At 37.3% G+C, this 19,336-nt stretch overlaps 1 protein-coding gene across 13 annotated transcripts in view; it reads right to left on the bottom strand.

Moving 5' to 3' along the window:
- BNC2 (basonuclin zinc finger protein 2) overlaps nt 1–19,336 on the bottom strand; it is a 330,274-nt gene that overhangs the window by 25,011 nt on the left and 285,927 nt on the right. For all 13 annotated transcript variants that reach the window (XM_079330760.1, XM_079330757.1, XM_079330759.1 and 10 more), the window contains one exon: nt 6,048–8,014. In XM_079330760.1, the coding sequence (XP_079186886.1) occupies nt 6,048–8,014 (1,967 nt within the window). The remainder of the gene's footprint in view (nt 1–6,047; nt 8,015–19,336) is intronic.

Genomic DNA, 19,336 nt, shown 5'->3' with positions numbered 1-19,336 from the left:
CTCTAGGGAAGATGGGACATCTTCATAAATGGGGAATGGCTTTACGTTTAATCAGATGAATGGAAAATAATTGTCTCCCACTCCCTGGAAGATCTGTGGTTCTTCCAGTATTTTCTAGGAACCTAGGGGCAATCAGGATATTATAATAGGCTTTCATGCTCCCCATCCTGTCTTCCCAAACAGCCTCATTCGCCAAATAGAAAACATACAGAACTTATGCAGGAAACTTGGACAAAACACATTCAACATTTACACTGTTCGTCACAACATATACCAGGTGACAATATTGCTCAACACATGTTTTGCTTTTGGCTAATCTTTTTAATGTTTTACTTATGCTTCCCACCTACGTTAATCCTGGTATAGCAGTTTGTTTAGATAAGCTTTTCAGGTCACTGAAAATACCTTGGCTTATTTGCAAGTACACATAAAAATGAGACTTCTTGAACTGCATTCTCCCTCTCCAAGTGATATGATTTTGTATACCAAAGTAGAGCAAGAAAATATAGACAGCAAGTTGTGGCTGTATGTAGTTGGAAAAAAACTCCCTCCAAACCAGAAATAATTCTTCAATATTTGCTTACATAAGAAGCCTCATGCTTCAATTTATTTATTTTAGTTTAAATATGATTTAAAAATCTTATGAAGACATTTTTTCTATGCATACTAGTTTTAATTCTTCTGTTCACATTGGTGAGTATGCAAGATGACAGGCAGTCTGTGTTCAACATGACTACTCATGGAAGAGGTTAGATCAGTAGATCTATGTTAGGGTTGGCACAAAATGTTTCTTTATGATACAGCTTCTCTTGGGTAAGGAAGAGTTATGTGAACATTAGCAATGACACACATCTTAGTGTCTCTGCAAGAGAAAACCTAATGGTTCATTCGATTGTATTGGACATGCAGCTAGTCTGTTCGTGAAGTGCATCACATACAGAAACAATAGTACAGGTGTAAAATGTGTTTATATTTTAAAAAATGTATCAGATATAATTTTTTTCCCTTGACAAATGGCTCATCAAACAGTGTCTTAAAACCGGATTTCCTTGTTCTTATTGGAGAAAATTCAAGTTGTGTATGACAGCTAATGATATTTGGGGAATTACAGTAATAATTATCATGGACTGATGCAAAGTATTTTATTTCTTGGAGCTACAATCGAGTGCATTTTTAGAAAATAATTGTCTTAAAAGTATCTATAGAAGATTCCAAGCCTCCTGGGATGATTAAAAAATGGGTACTGTTGTGTCAAGGAGGTGATAACAGGAGGCAGGTAACAGTTTTCTCACATTTTCACCTCCCTTGATAATGTATGCAGTGGCTCATCATAGGTAACTGATGTTAATTTATTCAAGCACACCTGTACAGGGCCGGAAGTCAGGTAACCAGACAAAAAGTATGTCTCTGCTTTTTCAATACAGCTACCCAGAGGCCCATATCTGCACAAATTTAGTACTGGAAACATCAGCAGGTTTTAATAAACCACCTACAGATGTCTTGCTCCATACAAATCAAGGAGTTTACATTTTTAAATCTGGACTGATTTAACTTGCAATCAAATGACATGATCACACTTGGCACCAATAGTTGCCTCATATTTATTTATAAGTCACCCTGAGCAGATATTATTTTTTTTTAACGTTATTCATGGGGCTCAATTACCTTTATCATCTTGTGGAACACACACACACACACACATGCACACGCACGCACATACACATGCATATGCATGCATGCTCAGTTTTTGAGAAAGCTTAAATCTAAAAGACAAATCTGAGCAATGAATAGTCCTACTTAAGTGGCAGAGAGAAAAGTTTTAAGTGGCAACAAGAAAAGTTTTTGCTTTGTTGCTCTGAAGAGGTACAGAATTAATTTATTAATATATTTTCCATACTTAGAGAGAAAGGAAAACATAATAACTCATAGTTATTAATGTTCTGCTCTACCTTAAAACCTACTGAGGTGAAATTGAGATTTAGCATGCAGTAAGTCTAATTGAGAAGATGGCTCTACTTCTCATAAAAAAAAAATTAAAAATTAGTTTCTCAACAAGACCTAACACCTGCCACCTGTTTCATCACTTGTTTTGACCACAAAATTCTTTGCTCTTATACATGAGAGATCAAAATGAAGCCAACTGCTCTAAGTTGCACCTTTCAGACCTTTACTTCTGAATGTGCTCCTCAGCACAGACTTGGATGAAACTTTGGCAGTGCAGTCCCCTTTGGTCAGGAAATAATTCTTCCCTCCTCCCATCCACATGTCACATCCACAGTTCAGGATCATTCCCTGAGCAGCTGTACCTCAGCACTGACTTTGAGGATTAACCACACCTATCACTTTGTCAGGCAAACTCAGTACGTGCTGGGATAAAGCTGGGAAAGAGATCCTAGGGGAATCTAACCACTGTGGTCACTGGCCCTTTCTCCTCACTTGCAGGAAAAATCTTCTGTGACTCCAGAGAGAATTCAATCCACAAGGAAAAATTTTCCATTCCATTGGTCAGTCCTCAAGGGAATGTATCTTCTTCCCATCTCTTTTCCATTTAAAAAGTTACTTGAAAATATGTCTTTCCATTCCAATGGAGGCTTATGACACTGTTTCTGACAAAACTTTTATTATAATCTCTTTTTCTATGTACGCTCCATTTTCTTTTTGTAAGAAGACTTAGCCTGAACCTCCTGTCTTCAGAAGAAAGGACATCTGAAGTGAAAACAGGAACAGAAATGGATGCACAACTATTCAGGAAGTGGTTGTTGAAGGATGGAAAAAAAAGTGGTTTACACAAGTCTAGTGCTCCTAGGTAAACAAAGTCAGAACAATTTCTCTGTGTAAAAGGCCAAATAATCTTGGTATTAAGGCTGATTTGATGGGTCATGCTACTTGTAGGTCAGAAGAATGATGAAAATAGGTGCTTTTAAAAATATCTAGGCTCAGCAGATCTTGACTACTGAAAAGCAATGCTGTTTAATTTTTAGAAGGGATGGCATAATTACTGGGTCATTGAAAGGAAAAGTGACTTTGCTTTCCTTCCTCTTGAATTGAAAAAACACATGTGAAGTAGGACACTGAAATCTTCTGGTGATCTTAACTATAACTTGCAAAGACTAGCACTTTTTAGCCAAAGATCTCAGAGGATATTTCAGCATTTCAGGTAAAAGGATATTTATGCAGGAGTTGACCTTGGCACAAATGATGTAGGCATGACAAAGCTAGATTTAGCCAACCTTAGCACAAATTGCTATAGGATGCTTTCTGCAAAGGGGGAGATTGCAGCTTGGACACAGATAAAACCTTTCCTTCATCAAAACAGCACTGCTTTTGCTCCTGAAGTGATCTCCTGCCTCTGGTAACAAGCAGTCTGTATCACAACCCCTCCTTTCCAAAGCTCCACCCACTGACAACCATTTGGTGTTTTGTGTATGTACAAGGCAGGGGGAATATTTGATTAACTAGAGTTTCAACGGAAAAGTACTTAAGCCAAATCAGATGCCTATGAAGGAAACAAAAAGAATCAGCCAATGTTATCTATGTCCACTCAATTTTGTATTTTATTACAGAAAACAGCAAGAGTTGGGAGTTCTAGATATCTAATAATTTAGAATAGGATTAATAATATAATTAATATAATGCTAGTAATAGGCTTAATAAATTGACAAAAAAAATTTAAAACTTCACAAGGCTGAAAGCCATGGAATAGCTAGAACTCTGATTTCATTACAGAGATAGTACTGAAAGTACTAAAAAAAAAAAAAAGTTCACTTTAATTTTCAAAGCAAAAACACTCTAGCTACCCAGAGGTTATGTGAGTGACTCACAACACAAGCAAATCACAGAGAATTTGTAAGGAGTCCAAAAGGTGATGCAAATCCATTTCAAATATCATCCAGGAGTTACTACTGTATACTGTGTACTGTATACTGTAGCTACTGTAGGTAGTTAATTGTTATTTTTCATACAGCAATTGCTAACAAAATGCTCCTGAATTTTTAAGTGAAAATTATTTAAGTGTCTGGAAGAAGTTCACACTTTGCAATTCTATTATTCTAATTATCCAGTTATCATTTCATGATCTCCATAATCTGAAAAGCTGGGAATTATATACTCCCTCTGGAAAAAAAAAAATTAAAAAAAAAAATATATATATATATTCAAAAGGAAGATGAGTAAAAAAGCTAAATGCAGATTGAATGGGAAAATTTTGGGGGGTAACTAAACAGTTTGAAATACCCCCGAACAAAGCAAAGAAGCAAGCAAACAAAAAATTACCCTCCCAACAAAACAAAAAAACCCACCAACACCAGGATCATAAAATGGGGGGGGGGGGAGGGAGGGAGGGAAGAGAATATGTTAATTTAACTTTTACTTCCTAACATTATTTTGTGCCATGTGCAATACATAAGTGAATCATATTCTGATTTTGATTTCAGCACCTGAAAGGGGTAGTACACATCTAAACTTAGCATAGATTATGCCACTGACTCACATACCTCCCTTGTCAAATTCAAGACTCATAAAACTTATCAGCATACAGCAAGAAAAGGAGTCTTAATTTAGATCTACCTGCTTTGTATCCAGTAGTTTAGCCTACTGAAATGCAAACTTCCTAGTTTGCCCTTCTCAGGTGTTTTGAACTTGCATTCTTATGATTGCTCATGTTTTTCTGTTTAGTGGATTTCATAAATGATAAGAGAAGACATGAGATATTTGGAGATAGTATTCTTCATCAGCACAGCGAATTTTGGCTCCCCGATATCCTTAACACTAACTTGCCTTCATTTTATAAGATGCAAAACATTCTCTTTCAGTTATTTCCCACATCAATTTCAATAAAAAAATACCAAAAAAAATCAGGAGCTGTGTATGAAAGCTAAGTTTAATTTCCTTCCTGTGTTTGCTGAATTTTTACAGCCTAATGAAAAAATATGAAACACAAGTAAAGGAAAGAAGGTGACCCAATTTCACCATTACACCATGAACCAGAGAGATTTTGTTATGTGACAATATGATCATTAAATGAGAGAGCTTTTATCCACAAATATGAAATAACTGTTATCCTATCACCTTGAAAAATTGAATTTATACTACATTTTCTTCAGGAATCAAAAAGAACAGTCTATAGAAAAACCAAACAAAAAAACCCCCAAAACTGAAAAAAAAGAAAAAAACCCCACCCAAAACCTAAACCAAAGAGTTTATGGACCAGCTGCTTCTGTTTAAGCCCGACTGTTTTTGCATTGATGCAGCATAGCTTGGGCATGATGTCATCTGAAGGGCCAGTAAAATATACCCTGCTTGATCTTAAAAATATGTAGGGAAGCCTTTTCTCTCTGAATGTGCATAATTTCTATTCTTGGAGAAGGGTGTTGCTCACATGCAGAAAAAAATAAAGTAGGCTAAATGATCATAGTGGATAGAGATGTGTGTAGGTTCTACTAAAGAAACAGACAATGATTTTCTTAACATTTACTTCTTCTCACTACAACATAGCACCTAGTTCTAAAAATCAAAGGTGGTAAATATCAACTTTCTAATGTTTCTTATTTGCTTTTGTATGATCCTATAAGAATGGAAATAATTCCAGTACTTTATTACCAATCTCCATCCATTCATTCAATCACCCATCCATCTTTACCCTCCTTCCTAGTTCTATGATTTGGTATGCATGCATGGTAATATTTGTATTGTATATAACTTACTATACATTTAATAGTAGATTTTCTTGTTTTAAATGTTACAGGTAGAAGAAAATAAATGTAATGAGGGCTGTAGCTTATAAACAGATGTACAATATACATGTTCATAGGAAAATATAAAGTATAATGGCATTTATTATCTAGTCAGTCACAAGAGTATGGCACAATATATACCATTCTGAATGCCAAGGAACAATGAAAATCTTAAATCTCTTTCAATGTCAAGGGAACACAATTGTCACTTGTCATTACTGTGCATCTCTCTATTTCTTCATATAGCCTAAACTGCCTATTCTTCCATAATTCAACACATTTAATAATGCAGAAAATCAATTAATATTTACTGACCTGTCTCTGCTTCTCCGTGATGGGAACGCAGCGTTACAGCCAGCCACTGTACAGACATGCATCTCTTTTAAATGAACGTTTCTGTAGTGAAGCTTCACACTGTAGGAACTCTTGAAACTTTTCTTGCAAACATAGCAGATCTTGGGGTCTGGGCTGGAGCACATTTCACCTTCTGGGGAGAACTTCTGAGGGCTGGTGTAGTTGAATGTGGAAGCAAAACTTTCATGAAGAGCAGCCATACTGGCACTGCCTCCATTGTACAGTCCATATTGGCTCATATAAAACATATCGTATGTAGGGTCTGTATACTCTTCCTTCACCTTAATGACATCCTGGTTGGAAGAGTCATTGTGGTTTTCATCTGGTTGGTCACTGTGCATCATAGATTTTTCACCCGGTTCGTGGAGACGATCATCGCCTTCCAGGGATTCTTCACATAATTTGGGTTCTGATGACTCTGACTCATTTTCATAGTCTCTCTCATGCTCCTGGTCTTCTGATGTCATGCTGTCTGCCCTTCTAATGTCTGGTCTGGACATACATCTGCTTCTGTCACTTTTGGAAAAGTCTTTCACAGACAGGCCTGGGCTCATTTCCTCCTGAGAATGGCAGTGATTGTCATGACCAATGTCATTCACCATCGTGCTCCTGTCATTCACCTCTTCATCTTCATCATCAAACTCATCAGCAGTGTCAATAACTTCCTTCTCAATTTTAACTGGCATGCTTGACTTCCTTGGCTTCTTCTTGGGGGCAAGGTCTGCATTGGGCTCTGGGGTGGGCATCAACACTGAAGGTACCGATGACTCTGAAGGAGGAGGGGGATGCTGCTCCATGCCACTCACAGCTGGTATTATGGGACTGGTCGGGAGTGAGGTTGGAGGACTCACCATCTCTCCAGGAGTAAGTAAATTTCTGTAAAAAGGAGGAACAGGTTGGACAGTCTTTAAAGCTGGGAAGACCAGCTGACTGGGAAGAGGGTTCTGTAATACCGGGTCTAGAGGGGGAGTGGTAAACCCCATCGGTGGACGCCCAGGGCTCGTTAAAGTTAGGTTGGATTTCGTACTTGCTATGACAGGAGTGGCAGCACCTGATGTAGCACGAATTAGATCTTTGTCACGGTTATTCCTTAGCATAGGCATGTGGAGGCGGGGATTTGGGTTAGCACTGTGGCGATTACGGCTTCTGAGAGAGCTGAAGACCATGTTGCAGCCTTCAATAGTGCATCGATGCTTGATTTTCAGGTGCACAGCATTGTAGTGGATTTTAAGAGTACCTTTGTCGTAGAAGGTTTTGCCACATGCATTGCAAAACACTCTTCCTTTCCTGGAGGCTGACCCCATTCTCCTCATTCTGTGAATTCGGAATGAGCTTTTTGTGTGTTCTGTTTTTGATAAATCATTGACTGGCGTAGGTGTTTGAACAGGGGAGACACAGGCTGGCTCAGTTTTGGGCTCCACATTTGTGATGCTGGTCAAAGCATTCCTGCTGGATGTTTGCTCATTCTTGAAAGGCGTAGGGGACACCTCAGATTCACTACTCTCATTATATTCATTTTGAGTTGTAAGGCTTGGTTCACGGAGCCTCATTGTTGGCTGTTCCAGCAGGAGACCATTTGGAGGCAGCCCCAGCAGTGGAGCAGAGACTGGGTTTATGTACTGGAATGGAAGCAGGAATGCAAGGCTATTCGGGATGTTTTCAAAATGATGAATGCTGGAAGGGTTGCTATTCTCCAGGTGAGCAAGGAGACTTGGGCTCCTGGTGCGATTATTGCTTTCAATAAAAGTCCTTATATCTGAATCTGTCTTTGAAGATGGCACAGCCACAGCCTGCCCTTCTTTTTCTTGAATTGCCATCAGCTCCACGATAGATTTAGTTTCTCCAAATCTCAGGAACTGCTGAAGGGTAATGATCTCTTCTTCCCTGGACATGATGGCCCAGCGGTCCAGCACCTTGCCTGCAGCATCCTAGAGGCCATATCAAAGAAACAACAAAGACAAAACACAAAGAAAAGCTTATTGATTCTGCATAATTATTGAAGAAGGTGCTCTGCTGTCTGAACATGAAACACTAAGCTTAAAAAACAAGATGCAAACAGTGTTAATAGAACATGACCAAACCATACAAACTCTCCACCCATGCAAATACTGTAATTAGAGTCACAGTTAGAAAACCAGATTAAGTTTAATAGTGTTACAGTACAAAAAATGTAGACCCCAGGACTCCATGATGCAAAATGCTTTCAGTATTTTTTCAGTATTTAACAACAGTGATCTCTTCACTGTTTAGAATATATTGGTAAAACAAGAACTGTTACTGGGCATACCACTGTACAATACAAAAAATTGTACCTTAATCACTATTAAATGACAACACTATTAGAATGAGCTAAATAAATACAATTGATAGCTTTGCTCCTTAAATAAAATAATAAAAATAAATAAGACTGAAGCCATTTATCGCCATTTCACAAGAAACTTTGATGGAAGGCAAAATGTCTTGAATACAGGCACATAACACTTGTACCTCAATCCCTTTTTCCTGGACTATTACTGGCAATTGATTGCAAGCTTGCAATCTTGATATGGTTTAGATTTGAGAGATTACATTTTTTTGTAGCCTTGTTATAAATGACAGTTAAAAATATGTAAAAAGTAAGGATCTGATGGATGTAGATAGCATAAATGTGTAAAAATGTTGTCTCTTAACATTGCCTTATGATAGCAAGGGAAAAATCCAGAGAGAATACACATCAGTAATCACTAGACTATCTGTTGTTAAATATACATTAAAAAGCATTTCACACTTTCATTTTTGCTAGTAAGCATGAGATTTGCCTGAAGGTAGGACTTAAAAATTCTGCAGTGTAATGTCAGGCAATCCATTCCAGCAAGTATTGATAAAAACATATTAAAATACTTATATAATGAATATATCATTTTATTGGCATCTTTCCTTTTGGGAAATGCTGGACATAACATTAGCACACTACTATAACCAACAAGAAATGTGGAAGGCCATCAAACCAAAATTATTCCAAAGCTTCCTCATGCATTAAACAGTTTGAAAGCCTTACAAGACAACCACCATACTTCCTCAGATATTTTTATATCTTGAATCTCAAGTTCAGAACCTTACCTGAAGATTTGGACTACATTTTATTGCAAAAACCATTAACTCTTGTTTGATTATGAAGTCTGAAAATACCTTTCTTCCCCCAGCCTCTTTACCCCCTGGATTTTTTTTTAAATTTATTAAAATAATTAATTATTTTCAGTATTCAGACAATTGATTCTTCTCTTCCCTCACGTTTCCTAGAGTACCAAAAATACAATTTCGCAATGTCAAATAGTAAAGTATATGTTTAATCGATTAGTGTTAGTTTTATTATTTCAGTTTGAATATATACAGTTCAGTTTCACTCTCTGGGTATAAAGTTAATGTTGAAGATTAATGACATGTATATTTCAGTACCTTAGATACAACTACAAAATCTTTAGAAATGCTTCCCATATTAACATTTACAATCAAACCCTGAAAGACAGTGAAACCCTCAACAGCTATTAATTCAGAAAATCTTACCCAGTTGATCCAGTTGGAAAGCCTCAAAACCTATTTATGTGTGGAAAATATTCAGTCTGTATTTACGATGATGAACAGAACATCATGGTGCAGATGCTGGTGTTGATTTGCAGCATTAGTATGGAAATGTGTTCACCTTTGAACACCCCTAAGCACAGTAGGCATCTCTGATTTCTGTGTCCTTACAGTTCTTGATGTAGCAGTATTTTACAGGCAGTCAGTAGTATCTAACATATATCCTCCAGATCATCAAATATCATCCCCATCAAGAAATATAATTGAAAAAAATCAAAACCTAAATGGGATGAGGGGTGGGAGAAAAAAAAAACACCAATGCCATAAAAAAATTAAAGGACAGATTCATATTTTAAAGCTCCAATATAATATTTGGCTTTTTCCACCCAAATAACTTTAGCTACTCTTGCCTTGCGTAAGATTTAAAGTTTCTTGCATCTACTTCAACAACTTCCAGCCAACCATAGCAGTTCAACATATGGGCAATTTCTACATGGAACTGCAAAACCAGATTTGAATCAGATTTTTATCTCCAGACCTTCACTGCCATATCTGACCTCATCTATATGCACATATTTCCCATCCCAAATCACAAATAGCAATTCCTTCTAACTATCCCATAGTTTAAAGAGGGAAATAGCATTGTCTAATTTACACTGCTTACCTGTATTGAATTAGGATTCCTGTCTGCAGCCAGCTGCAGGCTGCTTTGTAATGTACTACCACTACATTCTATCTTGTTTTTAATTTGAAAATCCAGCTTATGTAACAGATGGGTGCTTTACAAAAACCGATATATAAGTAATTAAAAGTTAATCACAGCTCGCACAACAATAACTCATGAGAATAGTAGGTAGAGATGCTGTAAGAGACTCCCACATGTAAGGGGAAGGTGGTGTCACACAGTTCCTCCCTGATGGCAGCACAGCCTGCTCTCTGCATGTACAGAACAGGCAGGAAAGCCTCCACATGCAGGGGTTCCCTGTGTGCCTTCAGAGAATTATTTCACATCTTAACTGAGCAAAGCTGGCACTTAGCTACATGAGCTAACTCTTGATGAGACACCACCACCCTTTGTTTCATTTTGTTTACAAATTTACAATGAGAAGCACCAGACCTTTAGCAGCTGCTAAGTCCCACTGATCAGAGAAACTGAAAATCAAGGGTGTGATAGTCATGGGGTTACCCTCACTGTCATAGAAAAAGCAGGGAACCAGAAAGTTGTTTTTAAATAATCCTTGTCTATTCCTACTAGTTATATAAAGCTTTATCTTGTTAATTTTCAGCAAGAAATTTTCTGACCTGTTTTGCCCAACAAAGTAAAGAGAAATATGCAGATGCCTATATTCCATAAAACCCTCACTGCTTATGGATACTGTCTAGCATATGCTTTAATATTTACACAGTGAAAGCTCTCCATAAATCATTGTAAGCATGTATTATGCAAAACTAGATAAAGAGTGAATAGGAATGTCATTTTTTGATAAAACTTAAAATTAACAAAAAATCTAACCATTATCCCATTTGAATTTAGCTATAACTAGCTAGGGATCTTTCTGTATATGGTAATACTTGATTAGAGGTTCAAGTCCTTTCTTACATGTAATCGATTTCTTGTTTCTTACAAATTCTCATGCTAAATTTTCTCCCTGAAGCCATTAAAGCATATCAACATTTAAATACTTCATGACAAAAGGTTCCAATTTATATTACTTTTTTCAGCTCACAACTGATTAAGCCAAGCCTCCAGTGACAATGTGTACAAGGAAGTCAGTGAGCACAGAGATACCACTGCACGCATACAACTCTAAGCCAGGCAGGAGACTAGTAACCCAATCTGTACAGCACACACTGATGCTCTTACTTCTTTGTCCAAACAGCCTTGCTTTGATTATTAATTTCATCAATTTTATTTTGTTTTATTTTATTTTGTTTGCGGTTTTTTATTTATTAAATTTCATTTTACGATGCGGATCTCTTTTTCACCATTTCAGATGCAGAAAATCTTTTAATCTTGAAACTATATTAAACTGACGTTCAAGGATCCAAGACATAACCCATAACCTTATCTAACTCTAACCACAGAGTCAAGCCTATTATTTGAATAAACAGATCCGCATACACACATATGACATTAGATCCGTAAAGTAATCTCATGGTTTATCACTCTGACCTGCATCCTGAATTTTGTTGACCATATATTAGGAAGAGAGATGTGGGTCAGGATATGTTAGGGTACATCTTGTCTTAAACTCCTGGGTTAAGAAGAACACATGGTGATACCAAGATTATTATCTTGAATGACACAAACAGGCTACAATAAAGGATGGACACAAAAATCCCTCTAATTTTTATAAGTTTAACTAGGGAGGATTGCGAAGGTGAGTCTTCATTTCCCAAAGGCCTTTAGCCTTTAAATATTTCAATTCAGCTTTAAAACCTCCCAATTTAAAAACTGCCTATTTAGAAAATAAGGGCAGCCTACACAAGCATACACTATAAACATACACTGGAAACCTTCAACTTCTGTTATGAAATCAATTGTTTTAAATTCTAATTTTGTGTGAGAAACTCCCTGTGACTGCATTACAGGCAGAAATTTTGTATGTCTACACACTGTGTACATATACACAACACTGACTTTTTGCAGTTCTATCTTACTGATTCACTTCTTAGGATAGGAAAAATGTATATATACATCTGACTGGATACACAGTAAGAGATGTTTCTACAAGGCTGAGCTTAATAGAAAGGTTTAAAAATAGATTGCTTCTAAAACTAGCTTTATGTTCTGAGAGACATGCAACGATTATTTTCAGGCACTACTGTGATAACTTCTGAGAATCAGTCAAAGTTATACAGAAAAAGAAATAATTTCTAGGTTTCCTATTTTAGTAAGTTTGCATATGCACCAAAACTGTGGCTTTTGATGAATGTCACTTAACTTTCCGTGTTATTGTAAAATATTGCACAGATACATGCTTGATTAATGCTTTGATAATTAGTCTAGCTCAGGGTTCATCACAAGTTTTTCTGCTATAAGCTCTTCTTCTTCTACCTATTTTCTAGCTGATATCAAAGAAACATTTTGAATGCAGCTGTAACAGTTGGAAAGCAGACTGAAATATATTAATTTGGTCATACTATAATTGCACAGGATGCTTTTAATTAGGGTGTAGACAGAAAAAAAAAAGCAACATTTGTTTCTAATAAAGAAAAGCCTTCATAATTTCCATGATTTAGGGTTTGTAGTATTTGATTGGCTGGATTTCCCAGAAGTATCTCTTTACTTCACAATTAAATTTCAAGCTGTTACACTCTGGGTAGTCCTACTACTCCTGGGGTAAGAGTTACCTAAACTGTGCAGCAGCACACCAACTCACAATAGTACAGATGAGAAAATGTGCAACATCTCTAACTCACTTTGGCTAACTCCCATTGATCTCAGTACGACCAAAGCAAACCTTTTATCTAGTTTTCCACAGAAATATACACTCATATATGCAATCAGATACTCATTTTCCTCATAGGATTTTTTACCATGCTGAATCTCAATCACCATTGCTCCTGCAAACATAAAGAAAATATGTGCATACTTGCTCACTGTGATTTTACATGTGCAACTAATATGAGATTTAACACACAAAGTCTGCAAAGAGGCATGGTTGAAATTTTTTCCCCTCAGCTGTCACTTCTCATCCACCTCCTGCCAGCCTCCCTTCACCAATGGAAACCATATGAAAAAATGCATGTTTAAGTGTCAGCAGTCCTTTCCTTGAGTTATACTACTGCAGCAGGAACAAACAGTGCTGCACTACTGAGTTCAGTCAATAATGAAAATCTTTATCTTTTTACTTCACTGCAGCCTCCATTCTGCTAGAACTGATAGGTTCCCTTCTGACACCCCCTTTTTCTTACTACTTGTTTGTCTTGCCCCCAAGACACAGGGTAGGCATGAGATAGCTGCATGCTACCAGAGAAGAGAAAGTGGCTGTCTCCCCTCAAATTATCACTGAGGATGACAGTGGCAGTGTGTGTTCAAATGAAGAGTAGCATGAAGGAGAATTTATTTACTTACTTACATACATATTTCTTATACACACACATGCTTACTTTGCTGCCAGGTTTGTAACAGTACTTGCCCTACTTCCTCTTTCTTCTCCACATATCTTTATGCATTCAGCAGCAAAAAAATTTGTGTTTTGACCAAAAGGACCCCCAAAGACCTTTGCAAACTTTATGAACTGATATTGTAGATACTGGGGAAAATCTGGCTGCACTTTAGAAAATTGAACCATAAACCTGGAGTAATTCCACAGACCATGCTGGAAAATAATTTTGACCTAACTTAGCCCTTAAACATGATGTGGTGCCAAATCTGTGTGAATATATATTGGGGACGTACCACCACGGTGGAGCACAGAAGCTGTGTAACAACGCACAGGAGCACTGCTCAACGGTTTTGGAGTGAAAGTGAGGAACACCATGTCCTGCTGAAACTGCAGATGAAACATAAGGCAGAGGAATGCAATAACCGCAGCGGAAACCTGGCCAGGACACCGCCATTAACCACCCACACTCTCGCTTAATAGCCTTCAGGGTCTTTATTGACCAAAAGTATGCAGGTCTTCTGTTTCATATCTTATCTCAAAGATGCATGCCAGGAGTGCAGACCTCTCCCTGCACAAGGTCTGCACACAACCTGCTGGGGTGCTGGTTCTGGACTGGGCTGCATGGAGTGGTATGAAACACTGGATCCTGAACACATGACTCCTTTTGAGGAATGAACTTCCTCATAGTGTATCCCAAACACAGCATGCCTATTTTTTTTTTTTTTGACTCATCAACCTTAAAATGCCTTGAAAACATTGCCCTGAAAGAGGATGAGACTGAGATTTGTCAGCTATAAAGCAGCCATGTGGATGGGGATAATACAGTGATTTCAGAAAAGAACCTGTAATTTGATCTCTTTTCCCTGTGTATTCACTTGTGAAATTCCAGTGAAACTATTAGGATGCAAGGGCACTAGTTTTAAATGCTTTGTCTGATTTTTTAAACACATTGTTTGACTTTTGATAAAATATTCTCTTCGTTATGGATGATTATGGGCCATATAATATGTATATATGCATAATTTACAACACAGTGGCTAATATTTTTTCCTGAATAACACTGCACACAGCATTTTTATTTTTAAAATTAGAATACATCACTGTGGGGTTAGAGTGTATTTAATCACAATAGATTGAGTTTATTTAATCATAGCAACAACATCAAGTTTCTTTGTATTTGGGTGCTAGACAAGTTTTTCTTTCATAGCAGATGTCTGTCCATACTTAGAGGAAAAAATCTAAGCACAACCAGAGTGTGATACTCTTCTTGCATTTACTAGTTTTTGCAGTGTATGACTGCTGTGGTTTAACCCCAGCTGGCCCACAGCACCACACAGCTGCTCACTCACTATTCCCTCTGGCCCCTATGGGTAGGAGAAATGGAGAGGAAAGGTAAACCTTCTGGATTGAGACAATAACAGTTTCATAATTGAAATTTAAAAAAATACTAATATTACTGGAAATGAAAAGGAAAGAGGAATAAAACCCAAGAGAAAGAAGTGATGCACAATAAAATTTCTCACTGCCTGCTGACTAATACCCAGATGGTCCCCAGGTAGTGGCTGGCCTCTCCCAGCCAACTGCCCTGTAGTATATATATTGGGAATGATGTTCAAGGGCATAGAATATAACTTTGGCCAGTTCAGGCCACCCGTCCTTGCCATGCTTCCTCACAGCTTCTTGTGCTCCTGATTGCTGGCAGTGCATGAGACACTGAGAAAGTTCTGGGTTTAGCACTACTCAGCAATAACTAGAAAACACTGCTATTCAAAGGATTCTCACATGAAATAAAAAAAATAGCACTGCACTATCTACTAAGAAGAAAGTTAACTCTATCCCAGCCAAAGCCAGTACAAAGTATTATGACATCAGCAACATTTGCTTTGATTTGCAACAACTGTGTTGGTGACTAGTGTTAAAAGGCAAAAGATGTCACTGATGGCAGAAGAACTCGTGTTAGCATGGATACAAATTGACACTTTAAGATTTAAGAAGATCCAAAGAAATGTTTTAGCAATTCTCCTTATCTCGTTTATTTTGAAGTACTAGGCGCACTTCCCAAATATTTTGTCCTCACCCAAGAGCTGCATAAATTTTCAAACGCCAACATTTGTTCTCTTTACCATCTGTTCTGGTTGAGATGTCCAAAAGACTTTTGGAAATGAGAAATTAATGTGAGGTGAATATATACTTCATGATATCTGCTCACAAAAATAATTTTAATGCACACTAAAGGGGAAGCATTTGTTCTCAACATTCCTGATAAGGTAAAATATCAAGACTTTATTGAAATTATTTATTAAAATTTCTTAAAAGGCTTTGGAATCCATAACCTTGGACCCAAAGTACAGAGAATATTTTGACACCTTTGCTTCTCTACAACCTTTTAGAGTGGAAAATTCATTGAAGTATCTGAAAGAAGCTTTGCCACTAATTTGTGGCAAGTAACAGTGTGTTTGTCCTTAGGCCAACATGGCTGCTAGAGCTAATTAAATCATCAAGCACATGGTGTGTATGTGTAAAATTTAGAGTGCATGAGGTGCTACGGGCACTTTTCAGATAGCATGTGAACAAAGACGTGAACATGGTAAGCCACTGAAATAATTTCAACTACAAAATAATTTTAAAACAGTGGGTTAGAAATAACCATTATGCATATAATAACAATGATTGATTTTCATTCTCACTTTCAACATTTTTCATATATATTTGCCAATTTTGGTATAGCATATAAAAAAAAAAAACCAAAACCTTAATACTATCAGTCACCAAAAATCACTTGCGTTTTTACTTTTTGGTCCTAGTGCTGCAAAACTCACTGAGAAGTAAAGCCATATTTTCTATGGTTTTCTGTGCTCTGGCAGTCTTTCAGTAAGTGTAGGAAGCACTTTCTGAACTTCAGTTTCACTAACACACAAACAACAGCACATAATTTTTATGAGAAACAGAAAATATTCATAAAGAACACTCATAAGGTATTGTATTTGCAATACACACAGCCACAAGAGACACCCAACCTCTCTTCAGCCAAGACTTTTCTCAATCCACTGTGTAATAATATAAACAAATAGTGTCTGATATCCTTGTTCTATTAACATGGACTGCACCACATGCAGGGCAAGACATCTAGTCAAGTCAAATCAAATTATCACATAGTCCTTCCCTCATTTTAAATCTAAACTCACTAAAGCCATAACCCTAACTTGAAAACATAACCAAGAAAAGCTGAGTCTTTCTGGGCTTGTCAGTAAAACTTTCAAGTCAGTAAGAAATTTGCCTAACCAGGAGCATTGTAAGGAATTGAGAAGATGCCCAAGGCCATAAACACTGGAATGAAAGTGCCAATGAGCTATACTCATAAATTGAATTTCATTACATGCTTGGTTTTCTGATTGAACCCAAATTGTGTCTCAATAAGGGGATTCAGCTGTACTATATGCAGCATATATGAATGGCAACAGAATCAGGAGATTGATTTCCATCTTTACTATTCATTAGGGGACTATGCATTATTACTTGCAATATATACTACAAGATCTTAATGAGGCTTTTTTTTCTTTTATTGCTTACCAAAAAAATTTATACCAATAAAACACAGGTGTGTCATAGGTGGCAATATGATTCAAAAGGGAGACAGCAGGGTGCAGGATTGACACCAAAAAGGCAAAGGTCACTCAAATATAAAAGGGCATGAAGCAAGCTATCAGTTTGAACCTATCAAAGGCAGTGAAATGCAAGAGAAAGCGGGGAAATTATATTACAGTGTACAAAGTAATAATAACTGTGCCTTCATGTCTTAATACCCTCTTGTCCCAGCAGTCCTGACTTTCTAGGCAGCCCACTTCTCCACATTAACAGTAGTCATTTGGAGAGCAGCAAACGTGCCATTAGAAGCACTTTTACAAGTGTATATTCATCCACCAATTAGCTTAATGTGGCTGCTTTCTGCATATTTTCTATCCAGGCTTGCACAAATCTTATTAATATTTCCCCCTAGCGCTTTGACAGATTACCTTGTCATTATGCATCCTGGAGCCTTTTAAACAATATGGGTAAACTACTGTTTGCGAGGTTAATGACAATTATCCCCTAATTACTACATAAGTCACTCAGTCCACTTTATCTCATAGGCAGGGTTCTGCTCTGTGTATCTGCCATTGTGTCACTGTAAATGAATCTTGTATAGCTATGTTTATCTGTCGTTGCCTTGTAAATTACACTGACAGAAGAATGAACAAATTACTGTGTATCATTACTTAAATACAGCTTCTGATAAAAAAATGTCCCACAAGCACAGCACTTGAATTTTACCCTGATCACAATTAGTAAACACATATTGAATGTTTTGGGAGATACACATTGATGTGGATAGGACACAGTGGCAGAAGAACATTCTGAAGGGCTACGTCTAAGGGCATTAAAACAGAAGAACCACAGAAAGTTATACTAGCAGTCATTTGATGATTACCTCCCGAGAGCTCTTCTGTTAATTTAACAGTTGATAGATGAGCCAGTGATATTTTCTAAACAATCTCATATTCAGAGCTGTGCTGAATTCCACAATTTCTATTTCTATTGTTTCTGACCACAGCCACATGGGACACTTTTTTAGCTGAAAAATCCAAATAAATTTGGAAGAGAAGTAGCATTCATAAAACCACAAGCAAAGCTAATTTAATGCATGCATTTCAGAACAATATCTGGAGACGAATGGAGAATTGGCAAACACCAGCTTCCTTGTATATTCCATTAGTCTGAGGCAACTTCAATGTCACAGTTAAAAGTACTCTACTGGTAGGACATCACTGTGACAGATAGGTCCTGCTTTGAGAAAGAAGGTTGAAGTTGTTACTGTGCTCGATCCCTTCTTTCACCAAAGACATCTCGTCTTCAACCAGAAGTGCTCTTCTTCAACCATAGTCAGTGCTCAGAGACAAAATTAGCCAACAGTAAAGAACATTAAAACAACAATTGCTTTTAAAAAAAATTATGCTCCCTATATTGGTCTTGGGAGGGTACCCTATTCATAGTCCTAGGTGTGGGAGTCCAGGGTGTTCCTCTGGCTTCCCTGGGTGCTTCTAGATCCTTCTGGCAGGGGAGTCAAAGACCTTGGCATGGTGCCCAGGAGTCCTGGGGGCTGGACTTGGGTCCCTGGAGAAATTTGCCAACATTGCAGGAAGAATTACAAGTCACAGAAACAAGAGGAGTATAAATTAAACTGTTAGAAGCTAGAAAAAGTGAATTTTTAGAAATGTTTATATTAGGGGGCTAACATGGAGGATTTTGGGCGTGGTACTTCTCTTCCTTTTTCTTCTTTAAGCCATCCATGTTGAGTGCCACCCTGGCATCCTTTGATTGGACAGGGAAAAAATTAGACAGTGTAATAAAATTGTAGTGTATTGGAAAATAATTGTATATATTAGGTACATAGTTTAGAGTATAAAAGATAAGCCCCGCCCAGAGTCGAGGTATTCTGCCCTGGACAACAAGCTGAACAGACTGCTGTCAGCTAGAGAAAAATTTCTTACATAAGAAACAATAAACAACCATGGAACACCCTGAAAAACGCCCTTCAGCATT

The sequence above is a fragment of the Erithacus rubecula genome (genome assembly GCF_903797595.1).
Source record: "Erithacus rubecula genome assembly, chromosome: Z".
In the NCBI taxonomy this organism is placed as follows: domain Eukaryota; kingdom Metazoa; phylum Chordata; class Aves; order Passeriformes; family Muscicapidae; genus Erithacus; species Erithacus rubecula.
The sequence above is the reverse complement of the archived record's forward strand: the minus strand, read 5'-3'. Positions and strand labels throughout refer to the sequence as shown.